General features: G+C 41.5%; 1 protein-coding gene across 4 annotated transcripts in view; it reads right to left on the reverse strand.

Moving 5' to 3' along the window:
• Positions 1–332: 332 nt before the first annotated feature.
• The window catches only part of dnaaf11 (dynein axonemal assembly factor 11), a 67,231-nt gene continuing 43,180 nt past the window's right edge, over positions 333–24,383 (reverse strand). For 3 of the 4 annotated variants that reach the window (XM_020466400.2, XM_020466399.2, XM_020466401.2), the window contains one exon: positions 333–1,342. In XM_020466400.2, coding sequence (XP_020321989.1) covers positions 1,189–1,342 — 154 coding nt within the window. In that variant the 3' untranslated portion in view covers positions 333–1,188. The remainder of the gene's footprint in view (positions 1,343–24,383) is intronic. The other variant, XM_020466402.2, reaches the window with a different exon arrangement.

Consider the following 24,383-nt stretch of genomic DNA (forward strand, 5'->3'; position numbering starts at 1 on the left):
GTCAGCGGTGGGACCTTTATATAGACAGGTGTGTGCCTTTCCCAAATAGAGTCCAATCAATTTAATTTACCACAGGTGGACTCAAATCAAGTTGTAGAAACAAGGATGATCAATGGATACAGGATGCACCTGATCTCAATTTCGAGTCTCATAGCAAAGGGCTTGAATACTTATGTAAATAAGGTATTTCTGTTTTTATTTTTTATGGGGTATTGTGTGCAGATTGATGAGTTTTTAGAATAAGCCTTAAAAATGTTTTTGTTTTTTTAAATGTAAAAAGTGAAGGGGTCTGAATACTTTTCCGAATGCACTGTGTACTACTATGGTATAAATAATATAGTATTTACTATAGTGTTTTTGCTGACTTTACTGTAGTTTTCTATAGTATTTCCAGTTAACTATAGTATAAATACTGTAGTAAAAGAAAACTGTAGTATATACTATAGTAATTAATGTCATGTTTTTGCAGATTGTAGTATACTGTAGTATTTACTGTAGTGTTTTTGTTTTATCTTTAACATACTGTAGAAGTAGAGGCTTTCTCCTTTAGAAAACCTACTGGAGAAATAATAAAACATTTTTGATAACATGTAACCTGTAAGTAAGACTGGACTCTGAACAGCACTTCTGCTCTTTTCTACAACCTGTCTGGAACACAATACTTGGTGTGTAGGTTTCTTACTCATGGGTGGCACAAATTGCGATATGGGGGACGGGAATGGGCAGGGTATATACAAACTAAATAATGTAGTATTTACTATAGTGTTTTTTTGTATGCAGATAATACTGTATTATTTAAAGTATTCTACAGTATACTACACTATTCTATAGTAAGTACTACAAATAAATCGAGAGATACTACAGTGTGTACTAAACTATATATTATTTTTTTATGTGGGGAACATCACCAATGTAAACAGGAAAGGATATAACTCAGTTCAAATAAAAATGGACCACAGAGTAACTAAACACACGTTCAGGAGGGTTTCTTGTACGACCATCATAACAATACACAATGATATACTGTACTGACATCTATGAGCATCTCTCACTTGCACAACATTCAAAGAGATCTGCTGGATAGACAAATCTTGCATTTACTCTATTAAATATTTTTTACATTGATGTCAGATGATATGAAGATTTGTGTGTTCACAAATTTGTCAGACCGATTTTAGATTTTCACTCTCACATCAAAGGGGGAACGTCTGGGTCGTCCACAAAGTTATCATAAAAGATGGTCTGCTCTCCAGCCCTGTTCTCTCGTGGGACAATGTTGGCCAAGTCGACCCCTGAGTGTTTACTGGGATCCACCTCCAACCTCTGCCGGTTGTTACCTTTCCTATAATGGGAACAAATACCAAGTTAACCAAGCCATATGGAAAGGATTTATACAAATTGTATGTACTTATATGATTATGGCTGGCTTCCTTAAAATAAATCTTTCCTTCCTTCCAAATGAGTACATCAAATACTTTCATTATACTGCTGCTCTTGACTGGTACAAGGGAACCAAATGTAATAATCAGGGAAAGTGCTAAATAATGCATGTGTGTTATTTATAAAGTATGCACAGTTTATAATACTACACATAATGCATATTACAAACACAAAGAGTACATTACACACACAGAAATACTCCACGGCAGGACACACATCACTTTATGGACAGCAGATAGCCTCAAGTTATTTGTATTTATTAAGGATCTCCATGGGGTCCACCAACATTAAGGCAGTTATATAAAATTACAAATATTACATTTCATAACACATTTCACAACACACTAAGTTGTGTTTTCCCTGAGGCCACTACCCTACTACCACATATCTACAATACAAAATCCATGTGTACATGTGTGTAGAGTGTGTGTGTTAGCATGTGCATTTGTATGTGTGTCTGTGCCTTTGTGTGTGTCTCTTCACAGCCCCTGCTGTTCCATAAGTTGTATTTTTATTATTATTATTTTTGTATCTTTTTTTGTTTGTTGCATCAGTTACCTGATGTGGAATATAGTTCCATGTAGTCATAGTTCTATGTAGTACTATGCGCCTCCCATAGTCTGTTCTGGACTTGGGGACTGTGAAGAGACCTCTGGTGGCATGTCTAATGGGGTGCATATGCATGGGTGCTAGTATTTTAAAAACAGACAGCTCGGTGCATTCAGCATGTCACTACTTCTTACAAAAACAAGTGGTGATGAATTCAATCTCTCCTCTACTTTAAGCCATGAGAGATTGACATGCATACATTTAAGGGCCACCCCTACTGCCCTGCAATGTTCTGAGCAAATTGTTATTTTCCTTGATCCTTCTTTGTGGCACCTGACCAAATTACTGGACAGTAGTCCAAGTGCGACAAAACTAGGGCCTGTAAGACCTGCCTTGTTGATAATGTTGCTAAGAAGGCAGAGGACGGCTTTATTATGGACAGACTTTTCTCCATCTTAGCTACAACTGCATCAACATGTTTTGACCATGACAGTTTAAACTGCTGGAGTAACCCTGGATTATAGTCACCACAACTTGCTCTATTTCCACATTATTCATTACAATATTTGGTTGAGGTTCAGGGTTTAGTGAATGATTTGTCCCAAAAACAATGCATTTCGTTTTAAAAATATTTAGTACTAATTTATTCCTTGCCACCCATTCTGAAACTAACTGCAGCTCTTTGTTATGTGTTGCAGTAATTTAACTCACTGTAGTAGCTGACATGTATAGTGTTGATTCATCCTCATACATAGACAAACTGGCTTTACACAAAGCTAGTGCCATGACATTAATAAAGATAACTTTTTTCAAAGGGCCTAGACAGCTGCTCTGGGGAATTCCTGATTCTACCTGGAATTTGTTGGAGAGGCTTCCATTAAAGTACACCCTTCTGTTAGACAGGTAACTCTTGTCATGATGTGCCCCGGGGGAGGAGCATATCCCCCCTCTCTCTCCACAGTTTTATGATTTTACGACGGGTCATACATACCTGGTAGAAACTTCCATGCAGTTTTGAGGGAGAGAGTCTACCAGAACAAAGAGCTTCTCTTAGTTCAAAACTCCTAATCCCATTTTGGGAGAACTAAACAATATTTCAACTTTTGAGAATGTGTGAATGGTCCGTGGACACTTAAGCGACAGTCATGTTGAGTGTGTTTCATTTGGTGATTTCATGAAGGACAGGAATAACACATAACTGTATCTCTTCAAGTGTACATTTCCCAGCTGTCAGGTTTACGTGTAAATATTGTGAAACGTACGTGATTAAATATGAAACTGCTTGTGAAAAGATGCCATGTGATGTTAACCTTCTAAATGAGAGTATGGATTTTCAAATAAAGATGACCTAGTCAGTGGCCACGCCCATGTGAGCATAGACATTACGTTGGGGTCATGTAACCCCTTTTTTTTACTCCAGAGTATAAAACCACCCGTTACGAAATGTACATTTCATGCCAAAGAGACCCACGGTAAGCCAGACATCTCGAATGGTTAAGAAGTCAGAGCATGACGGGACAGGAGTCCCCACATTGGAATGGCAACAATTCTATAGGCCACGGAGACCATACAGCTGTAGTTTTGGCTACATGGCTGGAAATGGTTAAACTCTGAGACTAATCGATCACTACAGAATAAGAGCAAATTCTAGACGACACAAATTACTAGTCTGCAGCTAGAAATTACGTAAACCTAGAACAAGAATACCAACAACTGCCGAAGCATCTATTCTATTAGAACATTTCCGAATAGTACTCTGAAGTACAACCACGAAAGACATTGTGACTTCTGGGAAAGTTAACCAGAGACTCTGATGAAATCTACAGGAAGATCGAGGATTCCAACAGAGAAGACAACAATGACAAACGGGCGTAAATATATAAATTGCAATTATTCTCAAATGAGCGGTCATTCATGTGCAAAGGATTAGCAATTCAATTAATATAATTATAGACTATGTGTAGTGAATCCATTTAGTCTTTCCCGCTCTTTCTCAGTCCCCACCCCTTTTCTTTGTCTACCAAACCGTCATATCGGCTTAGACCACTAGGGACTTTTCTATCATTGTTAGTAACCAACATCTACTGTTTGTTTTATGCATTTCTGTGATTATTTAGTTAGTTAGTTAGGAAATAAATAAAGCCAATTTGTATATTGTTGATTCATTATGGAAACTAGGGTTCGTGCAGATAACCAATAATTTTATGACGTTTGGAATGAGACTAATGAGGTAACACATTAAGAATTCGTTAATAGATCAGATATTAAAATATCTGAAGAGTTATATTTGGAAAATTATAACTTTGTAATCTCAACATTTTCCGTGGTGCCCCGACTTCTTAGTTAATTAATGTTTACATGATTAGTTTATTCACGTAATAATTAAACCTAGAGAAATTATTTTATATAAATAAGTCTTCACATTTAACGATAGACACAACACTCTTTATCCACACTATAGCAGGTGTGTAAAGCCATAGCACATATGTTTTTCCAGAAGCAGACTATGATCAATTATGTCAAAGGCCGCACTGAAGTTTAACCTCTAGTGACACCCCATCCCGTGAACGGGACCGTTGTCATCATTCTGACACTAATTAGCATAATGTAACGGACATAAATATTACTAGAAAATATTCCTATTCATGAAAATCACAAGTGAAATATATTGAGACACAGCTTAGCCTTTTGTTAAATCACCCTGTCATCTCAAATTTTCAAAATATGCTTTACAGCCAAAGCTAGACAAGCATTTGTGTAAGTTTATCGATAGCCTAGCATAGCATTTTGTCCAGCTAGCAGCAGGTAACTTGGTCACGGAAATCAGAAAAGCAATCAAATTAAATTGTTTGATGAGCTTCGGTTGTTTTCACTCACGAGACTCCCAGTTAGATAGCAAATGTTCCTTTTTTCCAAAAATATTATTTTTGTAGGCAAAATAGCTCAGTTTTTTCCTCACTGAGAAATCTGAGAAATCGCCCGGAAATTGCAGTCACGAAAACAGCGAAAAATATTCCAAATTAGCTCCATAATATCGACAGAAACATGGCAAACGTTGTTTATAATCAATCCTCAAGGTGTTTTTCAAATATAATAATATATATATAATATAATATAATATAATAATATATCCATCAGGACAATTCGTTTTTCAGTAGGACCGATTGGAGTATTGACTACCTCTGTATTTTACGCGAGAATCTCTCTGGGAGCAATGTAGCCGCCTACGGGTATTCTTCAACATAAATGCGTAAAACTACGTCACAATGCTGTAGACACCTTCGGGAATACGGAGAAAGAGTAATCTGGTTGATAGCCCATTCACTGCTCAATAGGAACACATTTTTTATTTATTTTATTTTACCTTTATTTAACCAGGTAGGCAAGTTGAGAACAAGTTCTCATTTACAATTGCGACCTGGCCAAGATAAAGCAAAGCAGTTCGACAGATAAAACGACACAGAGTTACACATGGAGTAAAAACAAACATACAGTCAATAATGCAGTATAAACAAGTCTATATACAATGTGAGCAAATGAGGTGAGAAGGGAGGTAAAGGCAAAAAAAGGCCATGATGGCAAAGTAAATACAATATAGCAAGTAAAATACTGGAATGGTAGTTTTGCAATGGAAGAATGTGCAAAGTAGAAATAAAAAAAATAATGGGGTGCAAAGGAGCAAAATAAATAAATAAATAAAAATTAAATACAGTTGGGAAAGAGGTAGTTGTTTGGGCTAAATTTTAGGTGGGCTATGTACAGGTGCAGTAATCTGTGAGCTGCTCTGACAGTTGGTGCTTAAAGCTAGTGAGGGAGATAAGTGTTTCCAGTTTCAGAGATTTTTGTAGTTCGTTCCAGTCATTGGCAGCAGAGAACTGGAAGGAGAGGCGGCCAAAGAAAGAATTGGTCTTGGGGGTGACTAGAGAGATATACCTGCTGGAGCGTGTGCTACAGGTGGGAGATGCTATGGTGACCAGCGAGCTGAGATAAGGGGGGACTTTACCTAGCAGGGTCTTGTAGATGACATGGAGCCAGTGGGTTTGGCGACGAGTATGAAGCGAGGGCCAGCCAACGAGAGCGTACAGGTCGCAATGGTGGGTAGTATATGGGGCTTTGGTGATAAAACGGATTGCACTGTGATAGACTGCATCCAATTTGTTGAGTAGGGTATTGGAGGCTATTTTGTAAATGACATCGCCAAAGTCGAGGATTGGTAGGATGGTCAGTTTTACAAGGGTATGTTTGGCAGCATGAGTGAAGGATGCTTTGTTGCGAAATAGGAAGCCAATTCTAGATTTAACTTTGGATTGGAGATGTTTGATATGGGTCTGGAAGGAGAGTTTACAGTCTAACCAGACACCTAAGTATTTGTAGTTGTCCACGTATTCTAAGTCAGAGCCGTCCAGAGTAGTGATGTTGGACAGGCGGGTAGGTGCAGGTAGCGATCGGTTGAAGAGCATGCATTTAGTTTTACTTGTATTTAAGAGCAATTGGAGGCCACGGAAGGAGAGTTGTATGGCATTGAAGCTTGCCTGGAGGGTTGTTAACACAGTGTCCAAAGAAGGGCCGGAAGTATACAGAATGGTGTCGTCTGCGTAGAGGTGGATCAGGGACTCACCAGCAGCAAGAGCGACCTCATTGATGTATACAGAGAAGAGAGTCGGTCCAAGAATTGAACCCTGTGGCACCCCCATAGAGACTGCCAGAGGTCCGGACAGCAGACCCTCCGACTTGACACACTGAACTCTATCAGAGAAGTAGTTGGTGAACCAGGCGAGGCAATCATTTGAGAAACCAAGGCTGTCGAGTCTGCCGATGAGGATATGGTGATTGACAGAGTCGAAAGCCTTGGCCAGATCAATGAATACGGCTGCACAGTAATGTTTCTTATCGATGGCGGTTAAGATATCGTTTAGGACCTTGAGCGTGGCTGAGGTGCACCCATGACCAGCTCTGAAACCAGATTGCATAGCAGAGAAGGTATGGTGAGATTCGAAATGGTCGGTAATCTGTTTGTTGACTTGGCTTTCGAAGACCTTAGAAAGGCACGGTAGGATAGATATAGGTCTGTAGCAGTTTGGGTCAAGAGTGTCCCCCCCTTTGAAGAGGGGGATGACCGCAGCTGCTTTCCAATCTTTGGGAATCTCAGACGACACGAAAGAGAGGTTGAACAGGCTAGTAATAGGGGTGGCAACAATTTCGGCAGATAATTTTAGAAAGAAAGGGTCCAGATTGTCTAGCCCGGCTGATTTGTAGGGGTCCAGATTTTGCAGCTCTTTCAGAACATCAGCTGAATGGATTTGGGAGAAGGAGAAATGGGGAAGGCTTGGGCGAGTTGCTGTTGGGGGTGCAGTGCTGTTGTCCGGGGTAGGAGTAGCCAGGTGGAAAGCATGGCCAGCCGTAGAAAAATGCTTATTGAAATTCTCAATTATGGTGGATTTATCAGTGGTGACAGTGTTTCCTATCTTCAGTGCAGTGGGCAGCTGGGAGGAGGTGTTCTTATTCTCCATGGACTTTACAGTGTCCCAGAACTTTTTTGAGTTAGTGTTGCAGGAAGCAAATTTCTGCTTGAAAAAGCTAGCCTTGGCTTTTCTAACTGCCTGTGTATAATGATTTCTAGCTTCCCTGAACAGCTGCATATCACGGGGGCTGTTCGATGCTAATGCAGAACGCCATAGGATGTTTTTGTGTTGGTTAAGGGCAGTCAGGTCTGGGGAGAACCAAGGGCTATATCTGTTCCTGGTTCTAAATTTCTTGAATGGGGCATGTTTATTTAAGATGGTTAGGAAGGCATTTTTAAAAAATATCCAGGCATCCTCTACTGACGGGATGAGATCAATATCCTTCCAGGATACCCCGGCCAGGTCGATTAGAAAGGCCTGCTCGCAGAAGTGTTTCAGGGAGCGTTTTACAGTGATGAGTGGAGGTCGTTTGACCGCTGACCCATTACGGATGCAGGCAATGAGGCAGTGATCGCTGAGATCTTGGTTGAAGACAGCAGAGGTGTATTTAGAGGGGAAGTTGGTTAGGATGATATCTATGAGGGTGCCCGTGTTTAAGGTTTTGGGGAGGTACCTGGTAGGTTCATTGATTATTTGTGTGAGATTGAGGGCATCAAGTTTAGATTGTAGGATGGCTGGGGTGTTAAGCATGTTCCAGTTTAGGTCGCCTAGCAGCACGAACTCTGAAGATAGATGGGGGGCAATCAGTTCACATATGGTGTCCAGAGCACAGCTGGGGGCAGAGGAATGCAGCGCTATTCAAAACATCCGGATTGGATTTTTCTCAGGCTTTCGCCTGCAACATCAGTTCTGTTATACTCACAGACAATATTTTTAGAGTTTTGGAAACTTTAGAGTGTTTTCTATCCTAAGCTGTCAATTATATGCATATTCTAGCATCTTGTCCTGACAAAATATCCCCATGGGAACGTTTTTCTTTCTCCAAAAATAAAAATACTGCCCCCTAGTCACAAAAGGTTAACAAAACAGCTCCAACAATCTTCTTATCATCAATTTCTCAGTCATTTATCTAAGTGTTGTGCATGTTGAATGTTCTTCCCTATAAGCTTGCTAAAAGTCTGTTGTCAATTTGCTTACTGTGAAATAGCATTGTATCTGGTCAAACCATTTTTTCACAGAAATGTACTAAGGATTGCTAACGGGCTGATTGGTCGCCTATTTGAGCCAGTAAAGGGGGCTGTACTATTTTTGGGTAGCATAATGACTTTTCCTTTCCTCCAGGCCTGAGGGCACACACTTTCTAGTAGGCTTTGATTGAAGATATGGCACATAGGAGTGGCAATATAGTCCGCTATTATCCTCAGTAATTTTCCATCCAAGTTGTCTGACCCATGTGGCTTGTCTCAGTTTGGCCAGGAAGCCAGCTCTAGTAAGAGTCTTGGTGCTTCTAAACTTCTTCCAATTAAGAATGATGGACCACCGTGTTCTTGGGGAACTTCAATGCTGAAGACATGTTTTGGTAACCTTCCCCAGATCTGTGCCTTGACACAATCCTGTCTCAGAGCTCTTCGCACAATCCTTTTGATCTCATGGCTTGGTTTTTGCTCTGACATGCATTGTCAACTGTGGGACCTTATATAGACAGCTGTGTGCCTTTCCAAATCATGTCCAATCAATTGACTTTACCACAGGTGGACTCCAATCAAGTTGTAGAAACATCTCAAGGATGATCAATGGAAACAGGATGCACCTGAGCTCAATTTCGAGTCTCATAGCAAAGGGTCTCAATACTTATGTAAATAAGGTACTTCTGTGTCAATTTTGGGATGCTTAAAAGGTAACATAGGTCCTACAAAGTTTGCACAAAGAGTTAACCAAAGCATTTAAATAAAAAGTAGCTTAGATATCATTGTTTTCCATCATAAAATAAATAACTTTACTTTTTCAAATTCAAATGAGCGCCTGCTTACATGAGACCGTATGATTGGTTTAAGAAAATACAGGTACTGGCATTATTTGCAACTCCCCTTAAAAACAGGGGTTCTTATCGGAGATAGGAGAGCTTACGACACGTAATTTTAATAATATTTTAACACACAAGGCTACCCATCGATAAACAACACACAAAACCGCTCTCAGAAACTAAAACAGGAAACGCCCATGCTTAGGTCTGTTCAATGCTGGTCCGACCAATCTGATTCCACGCTTCAATTATGCTTCGATCACGAATATGATATGTTCTGGATAGCCTCAGACAACAACATTGATGCATATGCTGATTCGGTGAGCGAGTTTATTAGCAAGTTCATCGCTGATGTTGTACCCACGGGGACTATTAAAACTTTCCCCAACCAGAAACCGTGGATTGATGGCAGCATTCGCGCAAAACTGAACCACTGCTTTTAATCACGGCAAGGAGACTGGAACAATGACCGAATACAAACAGTGTAGCTATTCCCCCCGCAAGGCAATCAAACAAGCTAAGCGTTAGTATAGAGACAAAGTAGTCACAATTCAACGTCCCAGACATGAGACGTATGTGGCAGGGTCTACAGTCAATCACGGATTACAAAAAGAAAAGCATCCCCGTCGCAGACACCAACGTCTTGCTCCCAGACAAACTAAACAACTTCTTTGCTCGCTTTGAGGACAATACAGTGCCACTGACACGGCCTGCCACCTTCACCGCAGCCAATGTGAGTAAAACATTTAAACGTGTTAACCCTCGCAAGGCTGCTGGCCCAGACGGCATCCCTAGCCAAGTCCTCAGAGCAAGTGCAAACCAGCTGGCTGGTGTGTTTACGGACATATTCAATCAATCCCTATCCCAGTCTGCAATTCCCACATGCTTCAAGAGGGCCACCATTGTTCCTGTTCCCAAGAAAGCTAAGATGACTATCGCCCTGTAGCACTCACTTCCGTCATCATGAAGTGCTTTGAGAAACTAGTCAAGGATCATATCACCTCCACCCTACCTGACACCCTAGACCCACTCCAATTTGCTTACCGCCCCAATAGGTCCACAGACGACGCAATCACAATCACACTGTCCTAACCCATCTGGACAAGTGGAATACCTACGTAAGAATGCTGTTCAACGATTACAGCTCAGCATTTAACACCATAGTACCCTCCAAACTTGTCATAAAGCTCAAGACCCTGGGTCTCAACCCCGCCCTGTGCAACTGGGTCCTGGACTTTCTGATGGGCCGCCCCCAGGTGGTGAGGGTAGGAAACAACCTCTCCACCCCACTGATCCTAAACACTGGGGCCCCACAAGGTTGCGTTCTCAGCCCTCTCCTGTACTCCCTGTTCACCCATGACTGCGTGGCTATGTACACCTCCAACGTTTGCAGACAACACTACAGTGGTAGGCTTGATTACCAACAACAACAAGACGGCCTACAGGGAGGAGATGAGGGCCCTCGGAGTGTGGTGTCATTAAAATAACCTCACACTCAATGTAAACAAAAGAGACTGAAAAACAGCTTCTATCTCAAGGCCATCAGACTGTTAAAGAGCCATCACTAACATTGAGTGGCTGCTGCCAACATACTGACTCAAATCTCTAGCCACTTTGATAATAAAAAAATGGATGTTATAAATATATCACTAGTCACTTTAAACAATGCCACTTTAAATAATGTTTACATGCCCTACATTACTCATCTCATATGTACAGTGGGGCAAAAAAGTATTTAGTAAGCCACCAATTGTGCAAGTTCTCCCACTTAAAAAGATGAGAGAGGCCTGTAATTTTCATCATAGGTACACTTCAACTATGACAGACAAAATGAGAAAAAAAATCCAGAAAATCACATTGTAGGATTTTTTATGAATTTAGTTGCTAATTATGGTGGAAAATAAGTATTTGGTCACCTACAAACAAGCAAGATTTCTGGCTCTCACAGACCTGTAGCTTCTTCTTTAAGAGGCTCCTCTGTCCTCCACTCGTTACCTGTATTAATGGCACCCGTTTGAACTTGTTATCAGTATAAAAGACACCTGTCCACAACCTCAAACAGTCACACTCCAAACTCCACTATGGCCAAGACCAAAGAGCTGTCAAAGGACACCAGAAACAAAATTGTAGACCTGCACCAGGCTGGGAAGACTGAATCTGCAATAGGTAAGCAGCTTGGTTTGAAGAAATCAACTGTGGGAGCAATTATTAGGAAATGGAAGACATACAAGACCACTGATAATCTCCCTCGATCTGGGGCTCCACGCAAGATCTCACCCCGTGGGGTCAAAATGATCACAAGAACGGTGAGCAAAAATCCAAGAACCACATGGGGGGAACCTAGTGAATGACCTGCAGAGAGCTGGGACCAAAGTAACAAAGCCTACCATCAGTAACACACTACGCCGCCAGGGACTCAAATCCTGCAGTGCCAGACGTGTCCCCCTTCTGAAGCCAGTACATGTCCAGGCCCGTCTGAAGTTTGCTAGAGAGCATTTGGACGATCCAGAAGAAGATTGGGAGAATGTCATATGGTCAGATGAAACCAAAATACTTTTTGGTAAAAACTCAACTCGTCGTGTTTGGAGGACAAAGAATGCTGAGTTGCATCCAAAGAACACCACACCTACTGTGAAGCATGGGGGTGGAAACATCATGCTTTGGGGCTGTTTTTCAGCAAAGGGAGCAAAAGGGACCATGTATCATGAGATTTTGAGTGAAAACCTCCTTCCATCAGCAAGGGCATTGAAGATGAAACGTGGCTGGGTCTTTCAGCATGACAATGATCCCAAACACACCGCCCGGGCAACGAAGGAGTGGCTTCGTAAGAGGCATTTCAAGGTCCTGGAGTGGCCTAGCCAGTCTCCAGATCTCAACCCCATAGAAAATCTTTGGAGGGAGTTGAAAGTCCGTGTTGCCCAGCAACAGCCCCAAAACATCACTGCTCTAGAGGAGTTCTGCATGGAGGAATGGGCCAAAATACCAGCAACAGTGTGTGAAAACCTTGTGAAGACTTACAGAAAACGTTTGACCTCTGTCATTGCCAACAAAGGGTATATAACAAAGTATTGAGATAAACTTTTGTTATGGACCAAATACTTATTTTCCACCATAATTTGCAAATAAATTCATAAAAAATCCTACAATGTTTTTCTCATTTTGTCTGTCATAGTTGAAGTGTACCTATGACGAAAATTACAGGCCTCTCTCATCTTTTTAAGTGGGAGAACTTGCACAATTGGTGGCTGGCTAAATACTTTTTTGCCCCACTGTATATACTGTACTCTATATCATCTACTGCATCTTGCCTATGCCGCACAGCCATCGCTCATCCATATATTTATATGTACATATTCTTATTCCTCTACACTTGTGTGTATAAGGTAGTTGTTGTGAAATTGTTAGATTACTTGTTAGATATAACTGCACGGTCGGAACTAGAAGCACAAGCATTTCGCTACACTCGCATTAACATCTGCTAACCATGTGTATGTGACCAATAACATTTGATCTAATTCACTGTGGTGCATGTACTTTCTTCTAAAACCAGCAGTAGAAATATTTTTGCCTGGAATCCAACATCTGCCCTCATCCTCTCCCCATTTACATTTAATATTCATTTAACCCCCCCCCCCCCCCATATATCAAATTAAATGCCAAGGCTGGCAGCATTTTGATTGGCCAGCTCAATACCGTGATAACAATGCAGACAGGACTTGACCTTTTCCCCCTCTGACAAAATGAAGCTGCTTTAAAGAAAGCCCCACCACATTCACTTACAACACATAATTGACCAATGTAGCAAGGGGGTGGCAGTTAGGGTGGCCAATGCCAGTGGGACGCAGAGGAATGAAGGGGGACAGATTTACCAGGAAGAGCGAGGCAATTATAATTTAATCTCGCTGTGCAGCTGATGACATAAACGCCCCGGTGCTACGGTGGAGGAGGGGCCCCGTCACCACTTCATTACACCTTACATTTCACAACTCAATTAATTGGCAGGCGAATGAAGCCAGTGGATAACAAAACCGGACCATGAGTTTCTAATTGCCTCTGTGCTCTCTGATATGAATGGCTGGTTTGTGGGTGCAGGAAAAGCACCAGGGTCACAATGTCGCTTAGGGTGAAGAAGGAATATGTGGCTTGAATGAGGTCTTCGGAAGGTATCAATCTCTGCTTCGGTGACTGGCCGGCAAAATTGCATTGTCATCAAAATGGGGCTTGGTAATAGCATCACAAAGTTCTGGTTAGCCTCAGTACCTGCAAGGAATCTATACCGAATTGGATTTGAAGTAGATGTGGTTGCATGTGGGCCTGTTTGCGTGCTCTCAATCTCTTAAAATAATCCAATCAAATTACATCTAGATAAAGTAAGCCGAGAACAGAGAAGATCAAATGGAGTTACACCTGCATCAAAAAGGTGGTGTGCTCTTCCTCACTTTTAGTGTTCCTTAACTGACAGTTTACTTATTGGAAGACTGTGAGCTAATCCGTGGTAAATTAATTATGAAGGATCAAGGCAAGATTAATGACACCTGTGAGCCTGGTCTAAATTTAGCCAACACGTGTCTTCGTAACGCACAGGTAAACCCAGATGTCAGCCCTTTCCTGTGGGAGACGGATGGCGCCATTAGTTTGAGAGTGGTCTAATAATGCACTCCTAGTTAGGGAGAGTTCAAAATGGCTTCCTGTAATGGGCTGTGTAATAGGTAAACGCCGACACTCATATAATGAGCAAGTCTGAAGAATCGTCAACATTGGAATACGGCCACTGCTGTTTACCCTTATAATCAGAATGAGGAAGTATTGTAATGTTATGATGTCCGCTGACTAAGACTAATGGTTTGAGAAACACACGCTATTGGCAAAGAAATTAGATTAAACTTTCAACTGCTTGGGTCGTGATGTATGGGGTTAGGAGTTAGAGGAAAAGTAAGCACTGTGAAAGAAACCAATCAAATGCACAGTACTTCAAGGTACAAAAAATTATGAAAATGTATGCACTCACTACTGTATTCACTCTGGATAAGAGACTAAAATGTAAAATGTAAGCTCTGGGGTCACGTTTCAATAAATGACCTCTATAGTTCTTTACCTCTATAATTCTAAATGGCCAACTGATCAAAATGGTATCTTCTTACAAGTACCTAGGCATCTGGTTAGATGAAATGCTCAATTGTGAAAATTTGACTAAGAAACTGAAGTTGAAATTTGAAGTTGAAATTTGACTTCTATTTTAGGAACAAATCTTATATTTCTATGTCAGTTAGGATCTTGTGCAAGGGGCATTTTGATCCGTATTGGATTGTGGTAACATTTTAATTACATGCGATCCTTCAGCACCAACCTTAAGGTGCTGGATGCTGTGTATCACAGAGCACTTAGGTTCATAACTAATGCAAGACCACTCACCCATCACTGTGCAATATACAACATGGTGAAGTGGCCCTCCTTTCATACTAGAAGACTTAAAGGGTAGGTAGCATAAATGTAACCACATGTAACATATGGATTTGCATAAGAATCCACATCAAAAGTCACAATGCAAAGTTACATCTCACTTTTACATTTTTCTAGTTATTACATAAAACTGATCAGAATTCGGAAGAATGCCAAAGTCATGCCGGAAAAACATTTGTGGGGTGTGATGTAATATGGAGGACCTAGCAAGCCAGCCTATTCACTACAATGTAAACTCCAACAGAAATAACTTAAAATGACTACTGGTTTCAATACAATATTCAGCCAACTTACAAGCAAATTATTTATGAATGTATTGTTACAAATCAGCTTGCAAGGTTGCTAGCCAACTAGCCTGCTAACGTTAGCTTCAGTCCTTGCTTGCAACACTCACTGCCGAGGAAAACGCTACCTGCCTGAATGCATAGTGCCAACTGTAAAGTCTGGTGGAGGAGGAATAATGGTCTGGGGCTGTTTTTCATGGTTCGGGCTAGGCCCCTTAGTTCAAGTGAAGATAAATCTTAACGCTACAGCATACAATGACATTCTACAAGATTCTGTGCTTCCAACTTCGTGGCAACAGTTTGGGGAAGGACCTTTCCTGTTTCAAAATGATAATGCCCCATGCTAAAAAGCGAAGCATGTAGTGTATAAAGTAGAGAGAGCGGAGACTCACCGATTGACGGCTGAGTTAGCTACCAAAGTCAAAGAAGAGACTTTAGAGGGAGAGGCCAATTCACTGGCAGAGGGAGTCAGATAATCCAATACCAATATAGTGAGGTAAATCCACATTGAATTTACCAGGTTTATCTCCATCACTGCTGACACTTGTGATGTACCAGCAGGTCGGTAGGAAATAAAGGTTGCAGGCTTGACATTCACGCTCGACACATCACCTGATTTCAGTCGGAGTGTCATTCTGAATCCTGCCTTCCACTTGTTATTCTAAACCATCAAAGTCTTCTGGGCTGGAATAAGCACTGCATACAGTAGACATGCGCACAATCCAATACTCCAAACCACACACTTCAACCGGGAAAAAAACGGTCCCACTTCAAAGCTAGAGTCTTGTTTTTGGGCTACAAATGAGTCGTAACCCTGTCCTTGTGGGTATTACTGCACTAGCGACAAACGACCGAAAACTACGGCAACATTCACTCACTCGTTCGACTACCACTAACAAACACACAAAGCTTTTTGCATGGATTTATATGGTTTCTCATTTGTGGATGTACATAGTAGCTCACCAGCGCCCACACGTGGTTTGGAATGTAATTACATGCTAGCATGGCTACTAGCGAATTTTAGTCGGTTGGAACTAGCTAGGTAGCATATTTCATTGAGAAATAGTGCATTGTGGATAGGGCTCTGGTGGTCATAAAATTGGGTCAGCTGGTTATTGGTTATTGTCATGCAAAAGACTGCCAGTCTCACAGTAACTGAACGTTAATTAACATAAACACATTTAGCATCTCCAGGCCTCCATGCATACAAGCAACATATAAAGAAAATGTATTTCAGAAGAACAGAATATGAATTGACCTACTGTACGTTACCTGGCGATGCTCCATGCCATAGGCTGTAGGTTTGTTCATTTAACAGACACAATATGTTCATAAGTCCTGTGCCATTATTTTATATTATAGTAAGAAGAATATAATTAAACTTGGCTAAATCAAATAGAAAGCATATTTTTCCCATTCCGGAGCAAGTGCGCATATGAAGTGGCTATGCTGAGCGTAAAAGTGATCATTTGAAACAGGTACTATAGTTATTTGGCAACTTTAGTTGTGAATGATTACAAACCTTAGAAATCAAATACAGTATGGGCTGCATGATGCGACTATAGGCTATTGATTTGCGAAAAAAGCTTGCGCCTTGCCTCAGGCTGCACACTCTGTTCACCCTTCAACTGATCATATTTTCACCCATCAGACTATTGTCAATTTAATCTCGTCTGTACTAATATGTACAATTTGTTTCGATTTAGAATGGCACATTATCAAAGGGGCAGGGGAAAAAATAATATGCAATCTGTATGCACTCGAATAGGAAGGGAATGGAGGCCTCTTACCCGCCTGTTTGTTTTTCACTAAGTAGGCTACTCCAGTTATTTCACCCCACACATCAACCGCTGTTAAAAGAGCATGCAGCTGCTTGCTGAGCGACAGGTGATATTCCACACAAACTCTGTATGCCACGGGCTTTCCAATCCTATTCCTGAAGCTACCCAGTGCTTCATTTGGGAAACCAAGTCAAATCTGTTCAGGAACATTGATAGTAACATGTTTTCACAACGAAAACATATTTAATAAAACTGTTGACAGCCCAGCACTCTGCGAGCTCGAGAAAGGAATGAAGGAGAGAGGGTAGGAGATGGAAACGCACGGTGGTGAGATACTGTAGCTAAAGGTAATGTGTCAGCTTATTAATTATGAAAATATAAAATTCCCTATTACTAGGCTATTCAAAATCAAAAACAAATTCACTGTAATTGTAGACTACCTCTGTAAGCCGCCCTGCACAATCAATGAAGCAACAGCATCACCTAGGCCTATACAATCTCTCCCAGACTCATGGATAGAACGTTTGGAACGTAGCATAAGGTAACCCGTCCATCTAGTATGCATAATAATAAAGTCCACACTCAAAGGCGATTACTATAAATTGTTTAACTTTGGAGTATACTGTAGGCTATACCAATTATCTTAATTATTCTATTTATTTTTTTAAAGTTATTCTGCCATGCATAAAATGTGGTAGGCTATGTATTGTATAATGACACAATCATTATTTTAAATAAATTACTTTTTTTCTTGTCTTGGGCTCATATATACAGTAGGCCTATTCATAAGCTCTAATATGCATGAGTTTTTAAATTAATCATCACCTTAGAAAACACTGTCCATTTCATTGTGTCAGGCTTTGAAAATACATGTTTTCCACTCAGTTTCAACCTGTTGTTTAACTTCTTTCTTCAAATTGATCAATCACAATGAGGTGAGTTTTAAAAGCACATACTGTTTTGATTAGAATTTTTGATTGCATTTGCATTGATGTCAGAGTGGTTAGAAGGACAATAGAGCCCTGAAAACCAGGCCATTAGCGACCTGACGATCATTATCGAGTTGGGTGATACCAACGCATGTCCAGTGCATAAGAGAATATTCCTTGTGAGTCAACGGTCTTCCGGAATTTTACGGTTAGGGCTGTTACGGTGACCATATTACCGACACACCTGTGGTCACGAGTCATGATGGCAGTCAATTAGGGTTCTCCAAGCTCTGATGCTGCTGATGGTCATTAGCAGCCTACCAAGCTTGCTAACTGCCTGGTACTCAGCACTCTATTGTCCCTCTAATCACTCTGACATCAAATGTAAATGTAATGGAATATCTCATCAAACACTTCATATGAGCTCATGTTGTGCAAGCTATGTATTTGCGTGAGAAAACAAGAGTGATGGCCTCTATTAAAAAGAAGAGGTTCCCACCAGCTTTCTGGTGGGAACCAGGCCTACTTGATTTATTTCTCAACTTTCCTAATATTAAGCACATTGCTTTTCTTTACAACAAGAGTATAGCCTACCTGGCTGGCATGAAAATGAACCACGGGAAAAGCGTCCTCCATTTGCTATTTAGGTGCATAGACGACATGTCTTTTTTTCCCCTGCCCCTGTTGAGACAGGTGCATGATAATGGTGCACTCTAAATCAAAACACATTTCACACATTTATTATTTACTATATGTAAAGGAAAGATTAAATCAAGAATAATCTGATGATCAAACATGATCAACGGCTCAGGCAAGAGACGTAACATTAGGGGTTTTCATTATTTTTTACTATGTTCTACTTTGTAGAATAATAGTGAAGACATCAAAACTATGAAATACCACATATGGAATCATGTAGTAACCAAAAAAGTGTTAAACAAATCAAAGTATATTTTCTATTTGAGACTCTTCAAATAGCCACCCTTTGCCTTGATGACAGCTTTGCACACTCTTGGCATTCTCTCAACCAGCTTCACCTGGAATGCTTTTCCAACAGTCTTGAAGGAGTTCCCACATATGCTTGAGCACTTGTTGGCTGCTTTTCCTTCACTTTGCGGTCCGACTCATCCCAAACTATCTCAATTGGGTTTAGGTTGGGTGATTGTGGAGGCCAGGTCATCTGATGCAGCACTGCATCACACTCCTTTTTGGTCAAATACCCCTTACACAGCCTGGAGCTGTGTCCTGTTGAAAAACAAATGACAGTTCCACTAAGCCCAAACCAGATGGGATGGTGTATCGCTGCAGAATGCTGTGGTAGCCATGCTGGTTAAGTGTGCCTTGAATTCTAAATAAATCACAGACAATGTCACCAGCAAAGCACCCCAACACTTCCTCCTCCATTTTTTAAGGTTGGGAAATACACATGCCGAGATCATCCGTTCACCCACACCGCGTCCCACAAAGACACGGATGTTGGAACCAACATTTTTTAATTTGGACTCCAGACCAAAGGACATATTTCCACCGGTCTAATGTCCATTGCTCATGTTTCTTGGCCCAAGCAAGTCTCTTCTTCTTATTGGTGTCCTTTAGTAGTGGGTTCTTTGCAGCAATCGACCATGAAGGTCTGACTCAACAGTTTCCTCTGAACAGTTGATGTTGAGATGTGTCTGTTACTTGAAATCTGTGAAGCATTTATCTGGGCTGAAATTTCTGAGGGTGGTAACTCTAATGAACTTCTCCTCCGCAGCAGAGGTAACTCTGGGTCTTCTTTTCCTGTGGCCGTCCTCATGAGAGCCAGTTTCATCATAGCGCTTGATGTTTTCTGCGACTGCACTTGAAGAAACATTCAAAGTTCTTGAAATGCTCCATATTGACTGACCACCAGGTCTTGAAGTAATGATGGACTGTCGTTTCTTTTTGCTTATTTGAGCTGTTCTTGTCATAATATGGACTTGGTCTTTTACCAAATAGGCTATCTTGTGTACCCCCCCTTCTTTTGTTACTACATGATTCCATATGTGTTATGTCATAGTTTTGATGTCTTCACTGTTATTCTACAATGTAGAAAATAGTACAAATTAAGAAAAACCCTTGAATGAGTAGGTGTTTTAAAACTTTTGACCAGTACTGTATGTGGCAGGGTCTACAGACAATCACGGATTACAAAAGGAAAACCAGCCACTTCGGAAACCGACATCTTGCTTCCGGACAAGCTAAACACCTTCTTCGCCCGTTTTGAGGATAGCACAGTGCCACTGACGCGGCCCGCTACCAAGGACTGTGGGCTCTCCTTCCCCGTGGCCGATGTGAGTAAGACATTTAAGCATGTTAACACTCGCATGGCTGCCGACCCAGACGTCATCCCTTGACGCGTCCTGTGAGCATGCACAGACCAGCTGGCTGGAGTGTTTACAAACATATTCAATCTCTCACTATCCCAGTCTGCTGTCCCCACTTGCTTCAAGATGTCCACCATTGTTCCTGTACCTAAGAAAGCCAAGGTAACTGACCTAAATGACTATCGCCCCGTAGCACTTACTTCTGTCATCATGAAGTGCTTTGAGAGGCTAGATAAGGATCTAGCACCTCCACCTTACCTGACACCCACTTCAATTTGCCTACCGCCCCAATAGATCCACAGACGATGCAATCGCCATCGCACTGCCCTATCCTATCTGGACAAGAGGAATACCTATGTAAGAATGCTGTTCATTGACTACAGCTCAGCATTTAACACCATAGTACCCTCCAAACTCATCATTAAGCTTGGGCCCTGGGTCTTAACCCCGCCCTGTGCAACTGGGTCCTGGACTTCCTGATGGGCCGCCCCCAGGTGGTGATGGTAGGAAACAACACCTACACTTCGCTGATCCTCAACAAAGGGGCCCCACAAGAGTGCGTGCTAAGCCCCCTCATGTACTCCCTGTTCACCCAAGACTGCGTAGCCACGCACGCCTTCAACTCAATCATCAATTTTGCAGACGACACAACAGTAGTAGGCCTGATTACCAACAATGACGAGACAGCCTACAGGGAGGAGGTGAGGGCCCTGGTGTAGTGGTGCCAGGAAAATAATCTCTCACTCAACGTCAACAAAAGAAAGGAGCTGATTGTGGACTTCAGGAAACAGCAGAGGGAGCACGCCCCTATCCACATCGACGGGACCGCAGTGGAGAAGGTGAAAAGCTTGAAGTTCCTCGGCGTACGCATCACTGACGATCTGAAACGGTCCACCCACTTAGCGCCTCTTCAATCAAAGGGGGCTGAAGAAATTTGCCTTGGCCCCTAAAACCCTCACCAACTTTTACAGATGCACAATTGAGAGTATCCTGTCGGGCTGTTTCACCGACTGGTATGGCAACTGCACCGGCCATCAGACTGGTCTGCCCAACCCATCACCGCAGGCAAACTACCTGCCCTCCAGGTCACCTACAGCACCCAATGTCACAGGAAGGGCAAAAAGATAATCAAGGACATCAACCACCCGAGCCACTGCCTGTTCACCCCACTATATTCCAAAAGGCAAGGTCAGTAAAGGTGCATCAAAGCTGGGACCGAGAGACAGAAAACCAGCTTCTACTGTATCTCAAGGCCATCAGACTGTTAAATTGCCATGACTAGGCGGCTTCCACCCAGTTACACAACCCTGCACCCTAGAGGCTGCTGTCCTATTAACATAGACTTGGAATCACTGGCTACTTTAATAATGGAACACTAGTCACTTTAATAATGTTTACATACTGCTTTACTCATCTCATATGCATATACTGTATTCTTTTCTACTGTATTTTAGTCAATACCACTCCGACACTGCTCAATCTAATATTTATATATTTCTTAACTCCATTCTTTTACTTTTGTGTGTATTGTTGTGAATTGTTATATACTACTGCACTGTTGGAGCTAGGAACACAAGCATTTCACTACACCCGCAATAACATCTGGGAAATATGTGTATGTGACCAATAAAATTATATTTGATGTTTGCTGTAATAGGTAAACAGACCGTGACTACAAATAATTTACTCTTAGTCTTTGACCACACTGTGTTGTTACTTTGGTGAGTAAAAACTCATGCTTCCTAACCTTCAAGCACAGGTACATATTTGTGTACAAGGCAGTGCTTGGACTACTCCCTACATAACTTTGCTCCCAACTACTGCAACAACATCACAATCCTACAGCCTCCGCTCTCAGTCAGTGCTCTCATTCACAGTTCCTAGGGCAAGGACTACAATGGGGAAATAATCCTTCTCCGGTCTTGGAACAAACTTTAATAAATACATCAAACTGGAGGATAGGGTGTCGCTGTCTGAGTTTAAAGCTGTAATAGAAGAAAATGTCATTGTATTCTTGTGCTATGTGTACACGCTGACTACTTTTTGCTGACATCTTTCCAGGTCCCCCTCGAAAAAGAGGTTTCTAACATCAAGGGTATTTTCTTGGTTAAATAAAGTTGAAATAAAACAATCATAATTAATGTAATTGACTGCAGTGACAACTCAAGTGAGTGCTAAATTGAAAGTATGTATTTTTGGGTGGACATTTACTATTTTTCTCTAAATTCATACACAATCAAACTTGTGTTTTGATGGAAACTGCTGTTCGTCGCTTTTTAAGGTAACATCCTCACATACCTACCTTTTCCATTGCTGACTATTACCTTTAATGTGAATTAGAATCTTGCCTTGCCCTGCTTAGTGAAACCAAAGCTATTGCAACACAATCATGGCCCTCAGTTCCTCTCGCGCTGACTGCCTCCTTTGCTGCCTCAACCTCAGTGTGGGTCAAATGTCAAATATAATCAGGTCCAAATGGGGCAATAACTCAGTGCCAATCAGCACTCATTCACCTATCACCCTGCAATGTTAGTGCCTAAGTCACTTACACATTCAACAAAATGTTAATTTAAACGCATGGAATTAGCCCGCACTCCCGTGGCTTCTGATGGGACCAGCTGAAGGACAAGGACTGGGGAACCAGTTGTAAAATGGAAATGTGGCAGTTAGCCAGTTAAAGAGGCAGCACACCTCAAGGCAAGGTGAGGAAGCCAAACTAGTCGTCGACTGCAGATCAGCCAAGGACACTTGACATTTTTGGTTTCAACCAATTATGTATATAAACCCTGAATTGTTGATGCTATGTATTGGCCATTGTGGGGTTTTAAAGCCACTGGTCGGCCATACATTACATGTATTTAAGTATTTTTGTTGTTGTAGTGGGGACAGTAGGTTAAAAAGGTTTGGCATGGGCCCTGAAATCCTCAAAAAGTTCTACAGCTGTACCATTGAGAGCATCTTGACTGGCTGTATCACTGCTTGGTATTGTCACACCCAGACCATAGTTTGCTTTGTATGTTTCTATGTTTGTTTGGTCAGGGTGTGATCTGAGTGGGCATTCTATGTTGTGTGTCTAGTTTGTCTGTTAATGTGTTTGGCCTGATATGGTTCTCAATCAGAGGCAGGTGTTAGTCATTGTCTCTGATTGGGAACCATATTTAGGTAGCCTGGGTTTCACTGTGTGTTTGTGGGTGATTGTTCCTGTCTTTGTGTTTTGCACCAGATAGGGCTGTTTTGAGTTCTCACGTTTATTGTTTTCGTTAGTTTATTCATGTATAGCGTCTTCATTAAAGAAACATGAATAACCACCACGCTGCATTTTGGTCCTCCTCTCCTTCACTACAAGAGAACCGTTACAGGTATGGCAGTAGAACCGCCCTCAATCATATGGCGCTACAGAGGCTGGTGCGGACAGCCCAGTTCATCACTGGGGCCGAGCTCCCTGCTATCCAGGACCTCTATATCAGGCGGTTTGAAAGGAAGGCCCGGAAAATCGTTAAAAACTCCAGCCACCCAAGCCATAGACTGTTCTCTCTACTTCCACACGACAAGCGGAACTGGTGCATCAAGTCTGACACCAACATTCTCCTGAACAGCTTCTATCCACAAGCCATAAGATTGCTAAATAGCTAACAAAATGGCTACACAAACTCTGAGTTGACCTTTGTATTTTATTTTTGCACTGTCACAAGGGGCCTACACACTCACACACACCAACACACACCAACACACACACAAACACTCACTTCATAATTTGCTGATAATGCACATAATATGCACATACATTTATATACTGACTTTACACACATCCACATACATACCTACTTCTATCCCTCCAATATCCCTGCACATTGTAAATATGCTACTGGAACTGACTGACCCTGTATATAGTATGCTTATTTACTTTCTCGTGTTCTTCTTATTTTAATTTCTCGTGTTTTTGTTCTACCTTACATTTGTTTTTGTATTCAATTATTGATTACCGCATTGTTGGGTTTAGAGCTAGCAAGAAAGGCTGTAAAGAAAAATGAATTTCACACTACACACTACTGCACTGGCCTGGATAAGCATTCATCATAGTTGCTGGAACCGTGCTGGGTTCAAATACTGTCTTAAATCCTTTCAAAGACTTTTGATACTCTGATGTAGCTTATCTGTTGCAAAGGAACC

Source organism: Oncorhynchus kisutch, linkage group LG30, assembly GCF_002021735.2.
Source record: "Oncorhynchus kisutch isolate 150728-3 linkage group LG30, Okis_V2, whole genome shotgun sequence".
Lineage (NCBI taxonomy): Eukaryota > Metazoa > Chordata > Actinopteri > Salmoniformes > Salmonidae > Oncorhynchus > Oncorhynchus kisutch.